This window comes from Elephas maximus, chromosome 3 (genome assembly GCF_024166365.1).
Source record: "Elephas maximus indicus isolate mEleMax1 chromosome 3, mEleMax1 primary haplotype, whole genome shotgun sequence".
NCBI classification, from domain to species: Eukaryota; Metazoa; Chordata; class Mammalia; order Proboscidea; family Elephantidae; genus Elephas; species Elephas maximus.
The window spans coordinates 166,863,098-166,887,460 of NC_064821.1; the positions used below are offsets into that span (position 1 = coordinate 166,863,098).

At 38.4% G+C, this 24,363-nt stretch overlaps 1 protein-coding gene across 2 annotated transcripts in view; it reads left to right on the top strand.

The window, feature by feature from the left end:
- Positions 1–1,984: 1,984 nt before the first annotated feature.
- The window catches only part of PTPN22 (protein tyrosine phosphatase non-receptor type 22), a 56,121-nt gene continuing 33,742 nt past the window's right edge, over positions 1,985–24,363 (top strand). Inside the window, exons 1-11 of one of the 2 annotated variants that reach the window (XM_049880039.1) lie at positions 1,985–2,160; positions 15,071–15,179; positions 15,445–15,521; positions 15,651–15,746; positions 16,183–16,221; positions 17,676–17,747; positions 17,855–17,914; positions 18,519–18,661; positions 19,170–19,236; positions 20,060–20,137; positions 22,879–22,965. In XM_049880039.1, coding sequence (XP_049735996.1) covers positions 2,074–2,160; positions 15,071–15,179; positions 15,445–15,521; positions 15,651–15,746; positions 16,183–16,221; positions 17,676–17,747; positions 17,855–17,914; positions 18,519–18,661; positions 19,170–19,236; positions 20,060–20,137; positions 22,879–22,965 — 915 coding nt within the window. In that variant the 5' untranslated portion in view covers positions 1,985–2,073. The remainder of the gene's footprint in view (positions 2,161–15,070; positions 15,180–15,444; positions 15,522–15,650; positions 15,747–16,182; positions 16,222–17,675; positions 17,748–17,854; positions 17,915–18,518; positions 18,662–19,169; positions 19,237–20,059; positions 20,138–22,878; positions 22,966–24,363) is intronic. The other variant, XM_049880040.1, reaches the window with a different exon arrangement.

Sequence of the window (24,363 nt, forward strand, 5' to 3'; positions counted from 1 at the left end):
TTAAAAAGTGGTATAAGAAAGTTTTTAAAAATCACCCTTAATCCCAGCACACACATACAATTGATTTTTTGCAACTTTTAGTTTCTGTTTAACTATGTACAGTATATACTTTTACATGATTATAGTTATTGTGAGCTTTAAATTTTGTATTTTTTAAAATGTAAACCTTTCCCTCTATTTTATATGTTTAAAAATAACCAGATCAAACACTGCATTGTTTAGAGCAGAGAGATACTCTCCTTTAAGGCTAGTGGGGTTAATTTGAGAAATGTGATTCTATTCCAACAAATATTGCTGAAGCATTATGGTCCACTTTAATTTACATGGCTCAGTATTGAAATTCTTTATTTGGAATATTGGCTTCAAGTTGCCTATAACCACGCTATATCAATGACCTTTCTTTTTCCTATTGTAGGGCTCAATAAAATGAAAGCAGCTTAATAGCGTCCAGAATCAGGACTTCCTAAAGGAAATTTGAACAATGTTGCAAAACAGAAAGGATTGCTAATATTTACATAAAAAAAAAGAAAATACATAAGGAAGGCCTAATGATACATTTCCCAGTTTTCTTCAGGATGTTGTTAACATATTCTTTAGTGAACTTCTACACCCACACAGAAATGATGTGCTCGTTTCTGGGTGTTCTCACACCGATTTAGACACTCTTGGGGAGCCCTGGTAGTGCAGAGGTTAAGAGCTCAGGCTGCTCATCAAACGATGGACAGTTCAAATCCACCAGCTGCTCCTTGGAAACCCTGTGGGGCTGTTCTACTCTGTCCTATAGGGTCGCTATGAGTCCAAAGTCGACTTGACCGCACACAACGACAACAATGTTGTTAACATATTCTTTATTGAACTTCTACCCGAAACAGAGATGATGTGCTGATTTCTGGGTGCTCTCGCACTAATTTAGACACTCTTGGACAGATCTGTACCCACTGAAAAAAGAACTTAGGCAAACTGAGATGTAGAAGCCTTTTCTGGAACAACTTGCCTGTCAGACAGGGCTGAATTGCCACATGCACGGCATGACCTCCTGAAACAAAGGCCTTTTCCAAGACACTGGCTGCAGAGTAGAAATGTCTTCTCTAGAAACAGGCTTTCCACCGTGAAAGTTATATTGCTGCCAGCAAGGTGATTGTTTTTACTTTTTTTCTGTTCCCTCAGTTAAATCAGCCTTACTTTTTTTTTTACTAACGGGGGGATAGTATGCCATTGCTGGGTCAGTGCTCCTGCTGGGGGTCACTGTGCTCTGAATCCTTATTGGCCAATACTTTCAGTCTTTACATCCAAGTGAAGCTCATAAGGCTCCTGGGGGTGGGGGAGGTCCTGAAATCCACACTTCCCTTAATGGAGGTCAGCACTTCCCCAGTCCTGCGAGAGGTATAGACTGTCAGAAGCAGCTGACTTTGCTTCATTCCAAAGAGAGTTTGAGGTCTATTGGGGGAACTTAAGAATAAATACTCTGAAAAAAATGCCTTCTCTGATGAACAGAAGTTTGCCCCTGATCATATTGGCAAGAAACCTTTGGAGAAAGACTCCCCGCAAAAGTTGAGTGACTCTAAAAGTGTCCGTCTCCCTTTCTGGGCCTAACTGAAGCAGAGTTCATTTGGAAATGGAGGATATAGAAGGTGACACCAGGGCCTTTGTGCTCACTGGTGAGATGGAGAGAGGCAGAAACCATGAGACCTCTAACTCTGCCTTTTCTCTGTGAAGCAAGAAGAGAGGTGAATTTTGCTTAAATGTAGACTGGAACAGTCTCAGAGCTAAGCAGACCACACATTATTTTCTGGTTAGTCTCTTGTTTGTTAAAAACTTGAATTGTAACCAGGCTCCTTTGTTGAAAACGAAGGCGCTAGGGCCCTGCCGTGAGATGATGGTTTTGTTGTGTGACCACAGAGGCTGGTTACGCACTAATTTCCTCTAGGGCTTGTGATGAAGTCAGTAAACCACAGCCTTCAGCATACTCTGCTCAGGAGGCGGCAGTGGCTTCTCGGTGGTGTCTTAGCCATGACACACATTTGACATGCCCTCCTTCAACCTATTCATAGATTGTCTCTCTTGCTCTGCAGCATGGACCAAAGAGAAATTCTGCAGAAGTTCCTGCATGAGAACCAAGATAAGAAAATTAAGAAAGAGGAGTTTGCCAATGAATTTCTGGTGAGTCCTGTGTGTAACACTCTCATGGTAGTTACATAGGCTATTTAACTGACTCTGATGGTCCAACTCTCCTAGACCAAATTGCTCTTGGATTAAAATGAATATTAGACCTCAGACAGGCAGGAGGGAAGGAAGGCAACCTAAACGTTTGACTTCCCTCAGCAGTTTGTATGTATGTTAGGTGTTCTCTCCAAAATACTGACTTTGATATTTTGTTTGCTATTTCTTGACACTTGACTAGGAATCCTACAGAAGACATACACAGTTCCAGTGGAATAAATACTAATATAATTGAACATACAGAGTTCCCCAGGTATCTAAGTTGTGGTTAATGATTCAAATTACTAATTTTATTTTATATTAAGAGGAAAGAGACCAAGACTAGCTTTTCATGGCTCAATGAACATTTTTATCCTCCCCTTGGGATTCCATTTGGATGACATAATTTTTTTTTAAAAGCACCAAAATTACCTGCTGCCTCATCACTTTTCTTTTTGGTGAAGAAAAAAATATTAGAACATACGTTTTTGCAATAACAGGGTTTCCTTAACCTTCTTTTGCTTGGAGATGTGAAAGGCTAGGATGGAGAGTAGGAGCAAGTGAAGGGAATGGAGAGAAATATTGAGTACGAGGCAGCCTAGGGTCAACTGGATTTGATTACCCAGAGCAACACTGCATCTCCTTTGAGGGAACTGTGGTTATTGCTGCAGTGATCAGCTGGATAGGCCTTATTGATCCTATAACCAAGTACATCAGATCAAATAGGGTATCTGCGAGTACCTATCATGTATTTTGGAATACTTCCAGCTGGTGTTTCAGAGCTGTAATAACTTCAGACCTTCGATCTTCAGCTGTGAAGAAGAAGTGGAAAAAACAAGGGAACCGAAGCACAAAACCTAGAATTAAATCATGATTCTTTTGCCAACTAAATTCTAGACTATTTGACGTGTTCCTTAATCTTCCCGAGCCTTTGTTTCAAATTTATAAAATGAGGATACTAGTTTAGTCTTTCCTACCCTCACAGGATTGTTGTGAAGATTTAACAGCAATAATAATTAAATATGGCCATTTATTCAGTGGTGTTTATAGAGCACCTACTATGTACCAAGCACAGTGCTAGGCACTGAGGATACAGCAGTCAACAAAACAAACAAAACTCTTTGTCCTCATGGAGCTAGCTCTCTGGTCCACCACAGTAATGTAAAAACACTCTGTAAAGACTTGAGTGATTAGCTATTATGATTGAGTGGTTAATATTACGACAGAGACCAGTTCAACTCAGATAATATTGTGGTATCATGAAAAAAGTGCTCTCAGTGCCATGGTCCGGTCAGTCTGAAGCCTGTCTGAAGTCAGTCTGAAGGGAGGGAGGTAAGGAGGACATCCTAGCCTATGTGTCTCTTTAGAAACGTGCCTGCCTCTGGCCTATAACTCCTAAGCCAAATTCACCCAAAGCAGAGAGGTAAAAAGTGAGGGGCAACTTCTGTTTTATTCTGGTTGTGTTTTTTTTAAATAATGTAAACTATATCCCTGATATTTTACCTTTTCTTATCTCCAAAAACTAAACAGAATCCAATGCTGTTGAGTTGATTCTGACTCGAAGCGACCCTATAGGACAGAGTAGAACTGCCCCATAGCGTTTCCAAGGCTGTAAATCTTTATGGAAGAAGACTGCCACATCTTTTGCCTGTGGAATGGCTGGTGGGTTTGAACTGCCAACCTTTTGGCTAGCATCTGAGTGCTTTAACCACTGCACCACCAGGGCTCCTTTCTTATCTCGGGTCATTATAATCTCTCACCCAAATTATGACAGCTGCCTCGTAATTGGTTTCTCTGCCTCTGGTCTTGCCCCACTTCAATCAATTTTCCATTCAACACCCAAGTGATCTTTTAATAATACAAATCTGATCATTTTTTCCCTAGTTTGTCTTTTTTTTGTTTAAAATTGTGAAATGTACTAACACATTTAGAGAAGTACGTAAAAGAAGTACAGTATATTGACTAATTATAAAGCAACTACCACCCAAGACAATAAACAGAGCATTGCCAGACCCTAGAAGACCTCTGTATATCCCCTTCCCATCAGGTCCCTACCCCCACCCTGCCCTGCCCAAGGGGTAATCACTATCCTGACTTTTATATTAATCATTTCCTTGCTTTTCTAGGTCCTGATTTTAAGGACCTTGTTTGGGGGTGGTGATTAAGTGGAACCTCACTGTTCACTGACTCATGTCCTCCAGTGGAAAAAGAGTGTTGCTCTCAGCCCCACCTAAAGGTTAATCTGAGATACCAGAGGGTGTAGCTTTGGGGAAGTGAGGGAGTGTTGAATGGGGCCAGGTTGCTTGCTTGAGCAAGGTAAATACTGCCATTAAATTGGAGGGTTTTCCACCTGGTCACATCCCACATCCCACCTTAATCCCTTAGTATATTCTCCCAGAATTTGATGATTCTGGAGCTTGTGAACTGACTCTGTGACTCTGGGCTACTGCTAGTCTGAAGGATGGTGCCTTTGTGCAAATTACCAAATGGCTCCTCTGCTTCCAGGTGGTGGCCCTGTGACCTTTTCTACCCCCTGCCTTCAGGTCCGTGGCTTAGGTTTCAGTCCCCACTCTCCCCACACCTCTTGGCCGGGTATCTCTATTCAGAGCACAACATTCATAACTAGATGTGGCAGTCCTGTGTGACAGCTGAAGCCAATAGCATGCTTAGGTCTTCTTGTATCAAGACTAAATTTAATCTCTCTAGATGAAGCTGCCACAGAATGCCCCTGTAAGGTATTCATGCATTCATTCAAATACAGGAATACGATACAATGTTCCTGCTTTGTGGAGCATGTCTTCTAACTGGAGAGGCAACATTAAACAACTAATTACTAATTACAGTTGTGATAGCCTTTGATAGGGTGTCAAGGAAGTATCACATTCACTATCTTATTAGTCAAAAAACCCTGTGAGGTAGCTACAATTATTATCTCTGACTTACAGGTGAGAAAACTGAGGCCCTGAGAGTAATCAGCCTAACTTATTCAGCTGTTAAGCTGTAGAGACAGAACTTAACCCAGATTTGTATTATTCAGAGCCTGTGAAATTAATCTTTATGCAACAGTGCCTTGCTTCATTTCAACCAATAACACTGAGTCCCTCAAAGCCTGAGGGTAAATCCCTAGGTAGCATAGTTTTTAAATAGCAGGAACAGCGGTATACGACCACATTACTGAAAATTCCATGAAGGTACTTTTAAAAAGCCCTTATTGTAATTATTCTTATAAACCAATATTATCACAAGGTTAAAAAAAAAATGAATAAATCCACCACAGTACTAGCATTCCAAAAAACAAGTTTTATTTTGTGGATCTTCTTGTCCATTTATATAATGCTTTTTTATATCATAATTATAGCGTAATACAATTTTGTATTCCCACTTCACATAGCATTATACCAAAATTATATACCATGTTAATTCAAAATATTTATAGTATTTAATGGCTAAGGAGCCCTGGTGCTGCAATGGTTAAGCGCTTGGCTGTTAACTGAAAGGCTGGTGGTATGAACCCACCCAGGGGCTCAACAGGAGAAAGACCTGATGACCTGCTTCAGTAAAGATTACAGCCTAGAAAACCCTAAGGGGCAGTTCTACTGTGTCACATGGGATCGCCATGAGTTGAAATGGATTCAACGGCACCTAACAACAACAATGGTGCAGCATGGCATGATGAAATAATAACAATCATAATAACCAATACTTCTACAGCCTACTATGTGCCAGACATCACTCTGAGCACTTTTATATATCAATTCATTTAATCTATTGAGGAAGGTAGTGCTATTATTTTAATTTTATAGATTAGGAGACTGAGGCACAGAGAGGTTAACTGACTTTCTCAGGGTCACACAGCTAGTAAGCAGTATAACTGAGTTTTGAATTCAGGTAGTCTTTTTTACCATCTGTACTGATAACCACTTTGTAGTCACATAATTCTGGGTTTAAATTTAGGTTCTGCCTATTATTAGCTGTGTGGCTTTGAACAAAGTCATTAAAAAGTGGGAATAAATAACATTCACTTTGCATAACTGCTGTGAAGATAATGGGATAAGTATACAAAATGCCTGACACATAGCAAGCACCCAGATAATTTAACCATTCCTGTACTGTTGGACATTTAGGTTGTTTCTAATTTTTCATGATTATTGATAACTGGAAACCCAGGTGGCATAGTGGTTAAGTGCTATGGCTGCTAACCAAAAGGTCGGCAGTTTGAATCCTCCAGGCACTTCTTGGAAACTCTACGGGGCAGTTCTACTCTGTCCTATAGGGTCGCTATGAGTTGGAATCGACTCGACGGCAGTGGGTTTGGTTTGTTTTTTTTGATAACACTACAATGAATATGTCGTGCATGTTGTTTTTCCCTTCTTTTGGGTTACATCCTGAGGCTAGATCCCCCAAGGTGTTATTATTGGGTCAAAGAGTATTAGCATCTAAGTGTTTAAACCCTTTGTCTTCAAGTCGATTCTGACTCATAGTGACCCTACAGGACAGAATAGAACTGCTCCAAGGATTGGTTGGTGGATTCCAACTGCCGACCTTTTGGTTAACAGCCGAGCTCTTAAGCACAGCTCTACCAGAGCTCCTCTAAATGGTTAAGTACTGCCAAACTTATTTCTAAAAGAATTTTTTTAATTTTCAGTATCTGAATTTGTAATTTTCTCTACCACTTTGCCAGTCTTAATTTAATAACTATAAAAGACAATAATAGATACAATTTATTGACTCCTTACCATGTGCTAGGCAATCTGCTAAGTGTTTTACCATATATGATCTCAGCTCATCTCTACAACAACCCCAAGAGGAAAGTATTATCTTCATTTTACCTACGAAATGGCAAAGCTGGGGTTTGAAACTGGTATGTTTGTTTCCAAAGTCTCTTAACTTCTCTACTTATGCTGCATCAGGTAAAATCATAACTTTTAAAAATATAATTGGTGTAAAATAGTATTTTATTATGTTAATTTGATTTCTGAGTCTGAAAATTTTCCATGACTATTTTCAATCTCCTTTTTCTTTTATAGTATAACTTTTCTGCTCATCTGCTTTTCACAGTCACAATAGCTAACCCTTAACAGTGCTTCAGGCTCTGTGCTAAAGCGCTTTACAAACAGAACCGCGTTTACTTCTTAAAGAATCTCTTAAAATGGCTAAAATAAGTCCTGCATAGTCCAACCCTCAAGTGCTGCCTTGAACATTCTTCACTCTCTTTTGCCTAGGTAACAATAATTTTTCAGATCTCATTAAGGATGTCACTTCCCCTGAGAAGTCTTCTTGACCTGAGTAGACTGAATTTCCTATTATAAGTTCTCATTATTCATTTTTTTGTAGAATACCACATTTCCAATTTTAAAAGAATATTAAGAATGGTTAACTCCGGGTAGTGAATTATAGGTAATCTTTATCTTTTTGCTTTTCTGTATTTTCTAAATTTTTGTCAAAATACATATTACTTTATTTAAAAATTTCCTTTAGTGTTGTTGGATTCCATTTAAAGAATGGAATTTGTGTATTTATTTGATTTACTTGTGTAATTATTTGATTAATGTCTGATCACCCAACAGATTGAAGCTTGACAAAGGCAAGGCTCATGTTTAGTCTGCTTATCCTGGTGTCCTTGGTGTCTGGCATGGAGTAAACACTGACTCACAGAGAGGTTAAGTGACTTACCTAATAAGGTCACGCAGCTTATAAGTGGTGGCACTTGGATTTGAAGTAAAGTTATCTAACTTTTGAGCCTGTGGTCTTACTACCCCTTCCCACTCTGTTACCTCCAATTTATTCATTAACTTTAATTTTTAAACTTTTAAGAATTGTAAAATATAACTTACACACAAAAAGTTAAAAATATATATGTATATATGCAGTTTAACAGTTGATAATAAAGCACATACCCATATACCCATATAAGCACCACTCAAATAAAGGAAAAAAAAACAGCGCCCACACCCCAGAAACCTCCTGAGTGTCCTTCTTGATCACACCCCCCCATCTATTAAAAAAGAAAACCAAACCCATTGCCGTTGAGTTGATTCCGACTCATAGCAACCCTATAGAACAGAGTAGGACTGCCCCATAGAGGGCTGCGCCTGGTGGATTTGAACTTAAGAACTTTTGGTTAGCAGCCATAGCACTTAACCACTACACCACCAGGGTTTCCAAAAGCCAAACCTGCTTGAGTCAATTCTGACTCATAGCAGCCCTATAGGACAGAGTAGAGCTGCCCCATAGAGTTTCCAAGGAGCAGCTGGTGGATTAGAACTGCTGACCTTTTGGTTAGCAGCCGAGTTCTTAACCACTGTATCACCAGTGCAAAGGCCCCCCTCCATCTATTAGAGATAAACACTACCCTGATACTTAATCATTTCTTTATTTTTCTGCATAGCTTTTAATAACTACGTATGTATCACTAAAACGATTAACCATTAAGCCGTGGCTGTGGAGTTAATTCTGACTCATAGTGACTCTACGAAACAGATTATGACTGCCCCATAGGGTTTCCAAGGAGCCGCTAGTGGATTCGAACTGCCGACCTTCTGGTTAGCAGTTGAGCTTTTAGCCATTGCGCCACCAGGGCTCCAAATCACTAAACAATAGAGACTAATATTATCAGTTTTTGAACTTTATGTAAATAAAATTAAATGTTTTCTTTTATTTCTAGCTTATTTCGTTCTAGGTTATGTTTATAAAATTCATCCACTGTGTTGCATATAGCTGAGTCTTAATTTTTTTTTCTAATCATTTTTTATGAATTCTGTCAAGGCTCAATATATATAATTACTGTTGTGATCATAGAGCGTACTAAGAATGCTATTGAGAGGTCAACTAGCCACTTAGGGTGGCTTTATCTGTTTGGGATCACAATTGGCCAGTGCCCAGGCTTTACCTTTGCTTATCTAAATATGCAATTTTTTAAAAGTATGCCCACAGTTGATCAAGGTCAGACAACTGGCTCACAATAAAGAAACACATAAGAAATTCACCAGAAACCAGAATGCCAAGTTATTAATTTTTCAGGGAAAAAAATACTTTCACACGGAGTAGAAGTTTGCATTGGCTCGTCAGCATATTCTCTACTTTGGAGGAAAACGTATATGCTTGATAAGCATGGTGATTTTAGTGGCCTATGATGGTATGAGGTCACTGTCTTCTTGTTTGAACCCTCAGGCTGGTGGCTAGCATGACACTTCTGGACAGCGCTTGGGGCACACTGACAAACACTTGCAGTCTTACTTTCCTTCATCTAAGCTTAAGGAAGACCATTCTCTTCTACTGTGGTATCCTTTGTCACACATATTAAAGTTTACAAAGTTTTTTTTTTTTTTTTTTAACATTAGCCAGTTTTATTGCAGCTGTGGTAGTTTATGACGAACATTTCAGCCATTTTATTGTATTTAGGTTAAGGTTTGTTGGGTGTTACATGCTGGTCATTTTGTTGCACTTGTTTCTATTTAAAGCTCCTTAGCTATACTTTTTCTTTTCTGCACTACAGGCAGTTGGAGCATATTCATTAGGAAGCATGTGTGAAAGCATGAATTGTGTATGCAAAATAAGAGCTTAGCAAATGTCAGTACGATGTAAGCAATATGCATATATGAGCTAACTAGATGTCTGTATGCATTTGTACAAAGACTAGAAGGCAATACGGAAACATGAACACAGCTTCCTGTGGATATGGCAGTTCGATTATGCTGTATCTTTTTCCTTTTAAAAATATTTTGGAGTGTAGAAATTACAAATAGAAGCACAAATAACAGAAATACCACTCATACCACTTAACCTATCAATTGGCTCTATATTCAAAATATTACAATCCTAGTGTTGGCATCCATAAAAGCTACAGCCTAGGGAACTCTATGCGGCAGATCTACTCTGTCCTATCGGGTTGCTCTGAGTCAGAATTGACTAGATGGCACACAACAACAGTGTTGGTCAGAGTTCAGAAATATGCAATCTCATATGTTGCTGGTACAACCTTTCAGGAGGCAAAATTTATATCCCATTTCTGATATATACTTGGGTAATATATAACAACGGAGTCACCATGAGTGGGAATAGACTCGATGACAACCAACAACAACATAGATCAAAAGCCTATAAAATGGGCCAAGTCTGACCACTCCTAAGAATTCATGGAAAGGAAATAATGAAAGATACGTATATAGATTTTGGCTACACACTGTAGTACTATTTAGAATAATGAAGACTGAAAGCAGTTTAAATGTCTAACAATATAAAGAAACAGGTTAAGTAATTTATACAGTGGAATACTCTGCCACCATTAAAAATAATGTAGAAGAACACAAATGAGTACGTGAAAAGAACAATTTTCAAAACCCGTTGTACAGCGTGATCTCATCTTTATTACACACGTGTAGATAAAAGAATGTTAAGAATGGTTAACTCTGGGTAGTGAGATTATAGGTAATCTTTATCAGTATTTTTGCTTTTCTGTATTTTCTAAATTTTTGTCAAAATACATATTACTTTATTTAAACATTTCCTTAGTGCTGTTGGGTTCCATTTAAAGAAAAAAAAGTGAATTTTAGCACCTGTGTTTCTTGGAGGTGGGGTCTTCTTGTAGAAAAGGTAAAGATTTTATTTATTAAATATGAGAACATACTTATTAAGTATGAAGGATTCAATGAGCCCTAATAGAAATAAGATACCCAGTTCTGAAGTCCAGGTTTAAGTGCTAATGTTGACTTAAGCTCTGCTAGAAGTCAGACTGGCATTGGCACTGTAGCAACTTCTGGGGACTAATTCAGAGAAGACCTGGCTACACATCTTGGTTCTATTGAGAAGATCTAGATACATCCTGGTCTATGTTTATTTATAGTAACAATACTAACCAAGCAGGCTTGAACACAGTACTCATGCATAACAAGTGCACAACATCTGTTGAACTGAAATGACTCATTCGTGTGAATCAGCCAATCACTTGAACATAATTATCAGCATTTCTTGACTTCTGTGCACTTTCAGGTCAATTTTTTGCTGCTACCACCAGAATAAATACATCACATTATCTCTAACACTGACTGCTCTCAAATCCATCTCCAGTCTCTCACTAGGGACCATTCAGTCCCCCATTGTCAGTTGCTCACAGGACGTTTTAACACATTTCTTGTATTTTCTCACTTTTTCTGTATTTAAAGCTGAATCACTTGTTTATTCACCCCAGTTTAGCTATTGCCTATGCACCTACCCACTTATTTCACCACTGGATTGGCATGCAACCTCTCTAAGAATTCCTCTCTTAGTTGGAGATGATTGTGTGCACACTCAGAGAAAGTTTAGTCTTGTCCTCCATTCCTACTCGTATACTTTTGTAATTGCATTTCTTAGCACTCATGCTTTCTCTGTCCTGCTGGAGGCTTGGAATAGATAATAAGGACCAGCAGTTGTAAGGCCCTGAGGAATACCTTGAGGGGCTTAGAAGATAGCCCAAATTTGACTCATCTCTACCATCTAGCACAGGAGGCCCAAGTTTAATTTTTCCCTCTCTAAAATGTGACTCGGAGCCCTGGTAGCACAGTAGTTAAGTGCTTGGCTACTAACTGAAAGGTCAGCAAGCCAAAACCACAAGCCACTTCTTGGAAACCCTATGAGACAGCTCTACTTTGTCATATAGGGTTGCTGTGAGTCGGAATCAACTTGATGGCAACAGGTAAAATGTAGCTTGTGCTATGTCTTATATACAATAACATGGTCCTTCAAGGCAAAGATACTGTGGTCTTGTGTGTGTGTTTCTGTTCTCTTTCAGGAGCGACCTTAATTCATTTACTAGTAAATGAGAACAACATGTAAAAGGCTCAGTCCTGATTTCTAGTCTTATTGCCAGGACCCCAGTTCTGTTCTGTTTTGAAAGGGAATGGGCGGCATAGTCCACAAAACAATAATCTTATTACCTTATCAAGCACACACAAAATCCGGCTTATTATACATTTCAGCTATTTCAGGGCTCGTGAGGGGAGCGGGCCCCTTCGCTTTATTTTCTGAGAAAATCTTCCCCTGATGGCTCTTGCTGGTGCCACCTCTAGTGCACCCACATCCCCTACCTTGTGGTTGGCAGAGAAATTTCTTCTTCCTTTGACCTCTTATCCCCTGTCCACATGCCAATCCATCCCCATGGCCCTGCTTTCTCTTTTATCCCCTTTTGTTCCCTGCTGTCAGAGTTCCTTCTCTTCTGGTACATAAGTCTTATCAGTTCTTCTGTCCTGTTTTGTTCTCAGCTAGGATGATGGAGCCTGCAGGCCTGGAGGGTAGAAAAGAGGAATTTAAAGAGGTAGGGCTTCACAGTGGTCTGACCTCATGGTATGATACCTAAAAAAAAAAAAAAAATCAGATCTTTCACACTTTCCAAAGAACAATTCTGTAGGCATTTCCTGTGATACTTTGCGAAAAGAGTGTTTGCCTTTGTCTTCCAACCAGATATCTGACTCCAGAAGGAGGAAGGGAGTAGAAAGAAAGAAAGAAAAGAAAAAAGCCATCCTACTCCATTGTTGAAAGTAGCGTAGGTTATACACAACCCAACTTTTATCTGTGACATTTTACCAAACTGAGGAGCATCTTACCAAAGGGGCATTGCCTATAGCATTTTCCCTGGAAAGAATTCCATGCACAAAGCAAAACAAAATAAATACAACAGTGTAACAAAGAGTATGTGCTGGGCTCAGTTCTAGAGATTTCTAGAAGAAACTATTCTGGGACTCAGGATCTTTTCAGCAAAGAGCATAAGAGCAGAGAGAGTTGAAGAATTGGTTTAACTTCAGTGGAAATATTTAATAGTCTCTCATGTGTCTCAGCCATGTCCTTAGTTAAATTCCCAAACTAGTCCACTGGTATGCATCTTGGTGTAAAAATATGCTGTACAGATAGCAATTCAGCATCTCTCCTCCCAAATCCAATTCCATAACTGCATAAGAATTCAAACCATGGCAAGGAGCTAGGATTTAAGAACTGACTGTATACCTGCTTTTCAATAGGCGGCCTGTGTCTGATCTAACTCTAAAAACAGGAAAAGTGGTCACTGGAACAACACATACTGGCATTTGTAGTTCAGCAAATAACAGGCAGCGGCTGTCTGTTTCATTTGACATCCTTAAATAAAAAAATACTTATATTTCTATATGTTAAGGAGTTATTATGAGAATTTAATTATCTGTTATTTGGAAAGGATAGATTTAATTAGAAATAGATATTTGGTAGTTCTCTGTGTTATGAATACACCGTTAACAAACATCTCATAACTCCAACTCTTTTTCCCTCCTCCTTGAAGAGTCACTTAGATTGTTTCCAAGCTATGTTGAGCCAATTTTGAAACTTAATGAAGGATTTGGCTGTTTTGTTAGATGAAATTTCAATTCTCTACCACCTCTTCTCTCTCTCACTCAGTTATGATACTTGTACTTTTGCTCCCCTTTGCTCATCCATTTTGGTTTTTTTAACCACTTAGTTAAGTCTCCTTAAGTACACTTCTACAGATAAACACAAACCTTTTTAGTTATGTGAAAGTGCTATATGAAAGACAAGCAACCAAGTAACAGTAATAACAACTCCCCTTTTTAAAAATTTTCCTTGTTCCTAGTTACTTGTGGAACGTTCCTACTCTATTTCCTTATTTCCATTCATTAGTTCACCTTGTGGAACGAAATAGACCATAATCTGAGAAATGCAAAAGAGCACCAAGGATATATTTGGGAGAAGAAATGGAAAGCCACAGTTGTAAAGAATTGATATTATGCAAAAGTGCCAGTGACATCAATTTGTACAATCTTGAAAGAACATACAAGTCATCTTTAGAGGCTTCATAATTAAAGGGCAGTGGGAAATGTGGGAAAGTTACCTTGGGGAGAGCCTCCAATACCTGGCTAAGGAGTTTGAACTTTTTCGTAGCAGCAAGGGGGATACACCGTGATTGTTTTGAGCAGGGAGAGACAATGAAATCAGTATTTTAGTAAGATTAATTTAGCATAACGATGCCCAATGGATTTGAATGAGAAAAGACAGAAAAATATGGAGTTAAGAAGCAACAAGTTTTAAGAGAAAGGGATTGAAACTAAGGTATCTGTAGTGAGCATGGGAAGGAAGCAAGATACGGCGTGAGAAAAATCAGTAGGACTTGCTAAGATTTAGGGCAAGTTTGATTCCTAAAAGGAGCCAAAGAGAAACTATCATTTTCTCGGACCTATATATTTTGTCCATAGTATAATCTTGGCAAATGGGAGTAATTTGAAGGAGTTACTTCACTAACGTGAGGAATCTTGTCCAACCACCTTAAACTAGACTCTGTCTAGCCCAGGCTAGATTCTACCAACAGAATAGGATGCTAGTTTAAAGACTGTGGTTTGGTTAGGGAATGAGCTTAAAGTCTGGGTCATAGTAAAAAAAAGTGACTCCTTTTGGGACTGAATTCTTCGAAATTTTGCTGGATATAGAGATTTTATTCAGCTAAAGCTCCATTTTACTTAAAAAAAAAAAAAGTGACCTGAAGTGTAAAGACTAATGGAACTTAAACTTTCCTGTTGACTACTGAACTAAATAGCAGCTGTAAAGAAAGCAGATTGAACTTTTAATATCTGACTCTCTGGGTGGAGCATATAGCTTATTTTTTGGAGATATTTGGTTTTTAAAATATTCATCAGTTTCATCTCTAAGTTTTAGCTATTTGCGGCTCAGCTGCAGCAAATGTCATTTTTTCACTTCTTCAAATGTGACTGAACTCTGCTGTCCTTGTGCCCTGAGGTTCTGTCCTGAATGGAGCCAGTTCCTGAAGATGATAAAACGGCCAAATTAGAATGCTGGAAAATAGCTTCTTACCTACTTTCCTTAGGAAGATTTAATTATTCCTGGAATTTTATTACAGAAGCTGAAAAGGCAATCTGCCAAGTACAAGACAGACAAAATCTATCCCACAACTGTGGCTGAGAGGCCCAAGAATATCAAGAAAAACAGATATAAGGATATCTTGCCTTGTAAGTTCTTTTTCTCTCTATAAACTTATACCTTCTCCCAAATTCAATCTTCCCATCTTCTTTTTTACCCATTGCTGTTCCTAATCCTGGAACATGGCATTGGCATATTAGTTATACTTCTTATTACTGCAAAAGAGCATTCATTCATTCACTCACTCACTCACTCATCAATTTTAAGCGTCCACTTTTCACAGTGTTAGGCCTCAACTTACAGGAAACCCTCCAAGACTCCTTAATTACACTATATTTTTCTTTTCTATTATAGATGATCATAGCCTGGTAGAGCTGTCCCTGATAACCTCTGATGAGGATTCCAGCTACATCAATGCCAACTTCATCAAGGTACACTGAAAGGAAATAAAAGCAATTCATATTTCTCTAGGTCCCTAAAAAGTAGAGGGAAAGCATTAGGTGAGAATAAGAAGATATTATTTTTTGTAGTCACCCTATGTAACTTCTCTTTCCCTTTAGGGAGTTTATGGACCCAAGGCTTATATTGCCACCCAGGGTCCTTTGCCCACAACTCTTCTGGACTTCTGGAGGATGATTTGGGAACACGGTGTCCTGGTAAGTGCAGAGTTGTTATTTTATTCGTTAGTTTTTAGGGATAGATGGGGTAAGGGGCCAGGATATAAATGATTCAGGCTTCTTGTCGAATTAAACTAATGCCTTTTTTTTGGTTGGTTGCTGGAATTTCAGTGTATAGGCACCTTTTAGTAAAAGTTGCATTGTCACTCTTGTTCAAGGAAATGAAAGTTCTCATCTTGACAGGCTCATTTGGTAACAAGAAGTTAATTTACTGACTTGAATAGAGAAGAGGGAGATGGGGACAGAAAGAAGGGTAGGAGCAACATTGTATAATTTATCAGTATTTGTTTTTTCTTTTTGGTTAAGAACAAACCAAACCAAACAGAAAAAGAATGATTAGCACTTTCTGGCCCTGAGACCCATGGTTTTTCTAACTATGCTAGACAACTAAGTTTCTGTCTATTTTATCCCCCAGATAATTGTTATGGCATGCATGGAGTTTGAAATGGGAAAGGTGAGTTGCTTGCTAGTACCTGTTTACCTAATGGTAAGGGAAAGAAGAAAAAAGAGGGGAAAACGGATAGCAGAACTTTCCTTAAGTGTGCCTAGGTAAATTATGTTCATGTTCCTAGTTTTCAGTTTGGGTATACCATACCATACGACCCTTGGGGCCTTTTTTTTTTTTTAATCACTAAGAACCCCTTTTGTCAGTCTTCCCAGTTGCAAAAAAACCTCGTGGAGTCGATTCCAACTCATAGCAACCCTATAGGAACAGAATAGAACTGCCCCATAGGGTTTCCAAGGAGTTGCTGGTAGATTTAAACTACTGACATTTTGGTTAGCAGCTGTAGCTCTTAACCATTGGGACACCAGGGCTCCATCTTCCCAGGAGACTCCATGTTTTAAAGTACAAACACAATATGCTTTTTAAAATAACAATTCACTTTCCCATTTTTATTTATCAGATACCTTTGACTGCCAGTCAGAGCTTCTCACCTTATGCTGTTCAACATGGCATCCACTAGCCATATGCAACTTTTGAGTGCTTGAAATAGCTAGTGTAACTAAGAAACCGAATTTTTAATTTTTATTTAATTTAAATTAAAAAACTGACAGTCAACTCAGTTACTGGAAAGTTCTTAAGTGCATTTTGAATAAGTTAGGTATGTGAATCTACTTTTTCAATGATAAATTTTATGAAATCTAAATAAAGTATTTTCAATAAAATATTTGAGATGTGCAATAAATATAAAAATTAGATTTTAAAGACAGTATAAAATGTAAAGTATTGATTACATAAACTTTTGGATATATTGGATTAAATGAGATATATGTTATAATTAACTTTACTTTTTTGTTTTTGAATGTGGTTAAGCGTTCGGCTGCTAACCAAAAAAGGCTGACAGTTTGAATCCACCAGCAGCTCCTTGGAAACCCTATGTGGCAGTTCTGCTCTGCCTATGGGGTTGCAGTGAGTCAGAATCAGCTCGATGGCAATGGGTTTTTTGGTTTATGAGAAAATTTAGAATTACATGTGTGGCTTACATTATATTTCTACTGGACAGCACTGTTCTAACCTACATGTCCAATGCTGTGTTGACACAATTCCAATCAGAACCAAGGAAACTTGGTGTTTCAGTTAGCTTACACAGCTTCGTTTCAGTACACATGATTTCTGTAGTTCCTTTTGAAGTATTGAAAATAAGGCAAAGATTCTTACATTTACTTTTCAGACTTCCAGGAAGTCTGTAACGTATGTATCCTTTTATGTTTGTTTTCTCATCCTCGGGGATTCCAGACCATGATGCTGGTGTTGAACCTTAAGGAAGTGAGATGTTCCTAACCTAAGGCGAAGGACACAGAGCTGAATTTGCTTCTGATTGGCGGGGGGGGGGGGGGGGGGTAGGTTTTGTTATCCAGAGGAGACTAGAATGGAGGGAAATCACAACATTCTGCTTTGTGCAACAGAAAAAGTGTGAGCGCTACTGGGCTGAGCCAGGAGAGAAGCAAATGCAAGTTGGACCTTTCTCCATATCGTCTGTGAGTATGGTGCCTGTTGTCATCATGGCCGAGCTACAGTTCCAGGGTCTACTTTGTAGAGAGCTTGTCTTTAGAAATAACTAATATTTTAATCTTTTACTTCTTAGGAAGCTGAAAAAAGAAAGTCTGATTACATAATCAGGACTCTAAAAGCCAAGTTCAATAGTGTAAGTACAGGGGGGTAAACTCAAATGCTTACGTGGATCAGGCAGGTAAACATATACTGTGTGATTCAGGCTGGGCAGAAGGCAATGGAGAATAGTGGGACCTCTGATGTCCTGGATTAGTCTTCATATTCAAAAGAGACCTTTGGTGTAGAACTGTCCTCCCCAACCTTTTTCACACCACAGCACACATATGCAATACTATTTGTAAGGTGAATAGAAGCTGTACAATGAATAGAGGCTAGAGACCAACTTGAGAGGTCAGGTTTCTCCAGATCCTGCCCAGCCTCTCTGAGGCTAAGAGATTTAATATATCAGCACGTCTGCAACCCATCTGAGGCACACTAGATGGGAAGTCTGGTTTGAATTCTCCTCGTATTTACCTATTCTTATGAGTAGGGCAAATGGGGATAGGTCAATCATATCTGACCTGAAATCATTTTCAGTTGTTCTCAGAGGTACTGGTCACCTGAGGTCTATAGGAAATAAAGCAGCATAAATTATAAAAAGGATATAGATACTATTTATTAAGTCAGAGTAATCTTGTGGCAGAATGAGATGGAGTCCTAACCTTGCATTCGCCTTCTATTCTGGCTATGTTTTATAGGAAACTCGAACTATCCACCAATTTCATTACAAGAATTGGCCAGATCATGATGTGCCTTCATCGATAGACCCTATTCTTGAGCTCATCTGGGATGTGCGTTGTTACCAAGAGGATGATAGTGTTCCCATATGCATTCACTGCAGGTATGATGTTGTGTTGGAACCTTCTGCCCAAAACAAACCAAATGTCAGTCTGGCCAGGACTTCTGCTAAAACGGAAGGAAGACTCACTGTGTTGGAATTAAAGCTGGTATGAGCACATAGGATGTAGGCTTCCGATCCCAGCCTCACTTATTCCAATTGATGAGAAAGGAAAGAAGCTTGGAAATGAGAGTGATTAAAAGGGAAAGGTTGTGGTAGAAACAAACTATATTAAATTGATCCTGAGCGTTAAATTCATCTTTTTTTGATAAAGTACTTGTGAACAGGATAGGTCTAGAGATTCTTGCTGTGACAAGTTGCATAGGATCTGTTCTGAGGTTCATTGTGGCATTTGACAATTGACAAACACACGCTGGGAAATGATAAGAGTTTGGAAAATTCCATTGCCTCCAGGCTCTTCCTCTTCAAATATGTCAGTGAAATGTTCCAATTTTCTTGTCAAAGATCCACCATCTGCAACTATAAATGCTACTGTGATCTTTCATTTCAGTGCCGGCTGTGGAAGAACTGGTGTTATTTGTGCTATTGATTATACATGGATGTTGCTAAAAGATGGGGTGAGTTTCTCTCAGCAGGCACTTCCCATTTGCTTACCCTGCTGCTTTCACACTTAGGAATTGTTTAGTTCCTCAGAACGTCTATCTCCACAATTCATCTTTCCCAGAATATTCACTCACAGACTTAATTTGTCAGTCAGATGATTCAATTAGCTCCTAAGTCATTGGCTTTCAAAGTGTGGTCCCAGACAAGCAACATCAGTATTTTCTGGAAAACTGTTAGAAATGCAAATTCTTGGGCCCCAACTCATACTGAGTGAATCAGACACTCTGGAAGTAGGGCCCAGCAAGTCCTATGGGTGATACTGATACATGCTAACGTTTGAGAATCTCTGCCCTAAGTTATATCGTTACCCTTCCTTAATCCAATCTGCTTTAGTGGACTCAATTTATTGCAATCAAATTTCAGGTTCCAATCTATAAATCATTTTTTAAAGTTTGCTAGAAAATGGTAGATTTATAACATGGCTCTTAGCGCTATCTGTCAGCTGCTTGTATTTCAGAAAACTCTCCTTGCTCTTCTACTGAGCCTCCTCTCACCTTATAACTTTAGTTTCAGATACTTGAATTCCTGGGGAATTAAAGCCCATGCGAAACCACTCAGAAGATTTTCTTTACACTTTCCTAGGGAAATCACCAGGCTCTGAAGTGTGGTGCAAGTCATGAAGAACCTCTTTAGTTTAAAAAATGTATTCTTTGTCTACTATTATCCCATGCTAGGAGAGGAGATGTTATGGAAGTACAAGACTATAAAAAGGTGGCAATAATTCTTAACAAAGATAGCATCAAAAGGAGTAAGATATTTTTCCCTTTTATTTGGTAGATAATTCCTGAGAACTTCAGTATTTTTAGTTTGATCCAGGAAATGCGGACACAGAGACCTTCATTTGTTCAAACTCAGGTATGGACTCTGGTGATTGGATCAGGAAATGTGTCTGAGTCTTGCTCCATCTCTATGTTTAAGGGTAAGACATCCAAAACCAGCTGCCTCCTTAGCCGTAATGCTAACGTAATACAAGTGCTTTAGTCTATTCCCATTTCCTCTGAGAATCCCAGTATTTTCCTTATATTCCCTACCCAGGTCAGCTGCTTTTATTCCTTATATCTTACTGTCTAGAAAACATTAAATACATATATATATATATATAAAATACTTCTTACTTAGAAAGGATGTTGAAAAAAATTCAATAAGCTGTTTGACTTATTAGAAAGTAGTAGTTGAGTTGGGATAACTTGAAATTTTGTAGTAGTAAATCCATCTCTGAAACCATAGAAAAGCAGAAATCTGTGATTTCTACTTCAGGAGGTGGTAACAGAACCTGGAAAGGGAGTCTCTGTGCTCATTTTAGGAAACACTGAAAAGTAAAAATCAGCCATAATTTATCACTTAGAAATAGTCACTGTTGCTATTTTTCTATAGTCTCCTGGGGCTTACTGTATGCATACTTTTTAAAAGCATAATTACAATCACACACACACTATATGTGTGAAATGTTATGTCCAGTTCACCATCTTTTTAATAAACCCCAGAAACCCTGGTAGCATAGTGGTTAAGTGCTATGGCTGCTAACCAAAAGGTTGGCAGTTCGAATCTACCAGGCGCTCCTTGGAAACCATATAGGGTTGCTATGAGTCGGAATCGACTCGACGGCATGGTTTTGCTTTTTTTTTTTTTCAGATTGTCTACATCTGTTCACTCCATTAGGCATGCTCTTAACGCTCTCCTCAGGAAACCCAGCTCAAGTTCTTCCTCCTGGGTGAAACACTCCCAGCCCAGATCTCTCACTGTCTACACTATTAATTTTCCCCATATTTCTACACCCATAATTTTACTCACATTTCTAAGTTGTCTCCATCTTTAAGACAGAATCTAGCATTCATCCATCTATTCATTCATCAAACATTTATTGATTATTATGTAACAGGCATTTCTGCATAACTTGTTAGAACTATTTTTTACTGCTTACACAGTCAGACCCAAAGTGTTTAAGGTTCTTACAAATGAACTTGCACATAGGTTTAGAGATGAAACAATTGACAGTGGAAGTTCAGATGTTTTAATCTAGATGTTGTAAATTCAGGGGAAAAAATGAGGAGCTGTTGTAATGTAAACTTATCTATTTGGCCCACACAGGTTTTCCACTAATAGTTAGTGGAAAAAAATAATTTTTTTTTTCGTGTGTTGACTGTGTTCTCTATATCCAACTTGTGAGGGGGAAAGTTTATGTGAAAACACTGCCTGGGTTAGTGCTGTCAGACTTAAAAGAAGGCTGATCCAGGAAGTATGCAACCTACTTATAAAATACTAAACTGTGATTTTAAATTAATAAAACCATACTCCATATTTCAAATAAATTTCCATTTCAGGCTGACTTTTAAGAATTGGAAGACAGCTGAGACAGTTTGAAATTTGCCTTCATATTTTGCATTATTATCAAAGACTAGCTGAACAAATATCTGAAGAGTTGTAGCTGCTTTTTCTGATACTATTCTAGCCAGGAAATGGCACCGTAACCAGATGAGTGCTTCCTGTCTGATTCCTCTCTCTGTACTAATGGCTGTGGTAGGCGATATAGACTCTGCATTGTTCTCTTGCTAAATTTATCTTTGGAGTAAGTTGTACTTCATTCGTGTAAAGGCTGTATAAAGTGTCAAGGAAAACTCTGAATAGGCCCATTCAGATGAAAAGTAGATCCAAAATCAAGTTCTTGAGCAGGCACAGAAGCAAAAATGGAGCAGTAAAACACCAGAAACCTCATAATAGTAGAGGTCTCATTTCCCTATAGTGAAATTCCTTTTTACAACCACAAATTTTCAAACCCTATTCAGGGGTCTATTTTTCTTTGGTATCTTTGCTAGGACAAAATTTCAGCAGCTTGGTCTAAGTGCACTAAACTAAGAGTCAGAAGATTCAGGTTCTAACCTAGGATCTTGAAATTACTTCTAAATGAACTTAGAAAGCTTGATTACAATAGGGACAAACAGCCCACCTACTTCACAGGGCAATTGTGAGGGTCAAATTAAATAATAGATACTGAGGCTATCTGTTGTATACCAGCCACAACCTATCTATCTTTTCCCAGAAAAGACGGAAGTGACCCCCCCACCAAAAAAAAGATGAAATATAAATTTTTAAACGTGAGCAAGGAAAACAGAATAATGATGACAGAGGGAAATTTAAGTCAGAAAGTGTGGTTAGAAGCTAAAAACCATGCCATAGGACCCTACACATTAGCTAGAGGTAGATCAAATATTTGGCTGTTTTCTAGCAACTTAAAAGCACTTTAAAATCTGAAACAGATTGCATCAACATAACCACCACTACCGGTTGTTGTGGAGTCGATTCTGACTCATGGCAACCCCATTTGTGTCAGACTAGAACTGTGCTCCATAGGGTGTTCAATGACTGGTTTTCCGAGGTGCCTCTGGGTGGACTCAGCCTCCAGCCTTTTGGTTAGCAGCCAAGAAGATTAACTGTTTGCATTACCCAGGGACTCCACAGAAATATAAGAAACTGTTAGTATACTAATGTTGATACTCCTTTCAGGTCTGCTATACTGGGATTTGACTGGTGTTTATATTCCTAAAATCTGGTTCTGTAATTCACCAAATTTTTTTAATTTGGTTTGTGATGCTCTTCAGGAACAGTATGAGCTGGTCTACAGTGCTGTATTAGAACTATTTAAGAGACAGATGGATGTTTTCAGGGATGAATACTCTGGAACAGAGGTAAAGTTTAAACTTGATATTTTGTCAATTTTTTTTCATATTTGCTTTTAGTCATGGGGTCTCAGGTTAGTTGTGAGACTTAACTTATTGCCTATTGTCATAATTAACTTGGAGTGTCAAGTGTAGATGAGACTGCACTGCAAATTTCCTGTGGAGAAGGAAGAACTAATTGAGGTACTTTTTAACTTAGAAAATTAATCTCTTGGTTAATCTATTGCATACAATTTTTGGCTAAATTTAGAATCAATAGGAGTGACTAAAAAGGAAAGTGTACATTCTATTTCTATGTTTTAGACAGTTTTATGTGGTAAGATAGAAGTGAGACTGACGATCATAAAGTAAAGTCATAGTTGTGCCCCAGTGTGATTTTTTTTCGGTTAGCCTTATTTTGGTGGCAAATGTCTCATCAAATTTTGAGAATATTTTAGAATCTCCAAAGAATTTTTAGCAAAAGCTTTTAGATATAAAAACAATTATGATTTGGCTAAATGCTGATTGTTGTATTTCCTAGTGCTGCTGTCAACAGAAATACTAAGACTACAAGTGGGTGGTTTAAAAACAGAAATTTATTGTATCACAGTTCTGGAGGCTAGACGTCTGAATTAGGGCATCTGATTTAGGGGAGGTCCTTTCTTGTTGGTAGGCCCAGGTGTTTCTTGACATTCCTTGGCTTGTGGACAGATCCTCATATGGACTCCCCCCTCTGTGTATGTCTCTCTTGTGTCTGTTTTCCCTTTTTATAAGACACCACTCAGAAGGGATTAGGTTAGGACCCACCCTATTCCAGTATGACCTCATTAACAGAACCAAAGAAAAGCTCTATTTCCAAACAGGATCACACTCACAGGTACAGGGGTTAGAACTTCAACCTGTCTTTTGGGAGACACGATTCAATCCAACTAAAAAATATTGAGAGCTCTAAGATATGCTATTTTAATCTCATCACAAAAATTGTTAAGTCCAATACTTACTGTGTCATTTACAAAGTGTTAGGTTCTGAACAAACCTTAAGAAGACAAGATTACTGATTTACTTTCCAGGGTATATGCAACACATATATTTTACTTTTAAATATCACTTTTTGGATTCATAATCTAAAAAATTCACTGAGGGTCTACTATTTCCCCAACACGAGAAATACAAAGTGTACAAGGACATAGCCCTGATCATAACCCCTGCCAATGAATGGTGAAGCAAGTTGAGACCTCAGAAAGATAGATGGGTGTAGAAGAGAAGAAACCCTGTATGGAGGGTGGCGAACCAACTAAGCAATCCTACAGTTAATGTTTAGTCAACTCCAAGGAGCAACAACCTGGTGGAGGGACAAGTAAATAAGAGTATAGTTGTCAGGAATTGTTACTCATTTCTTATTTGTGTTTACATTTCATTGGCTAGTCC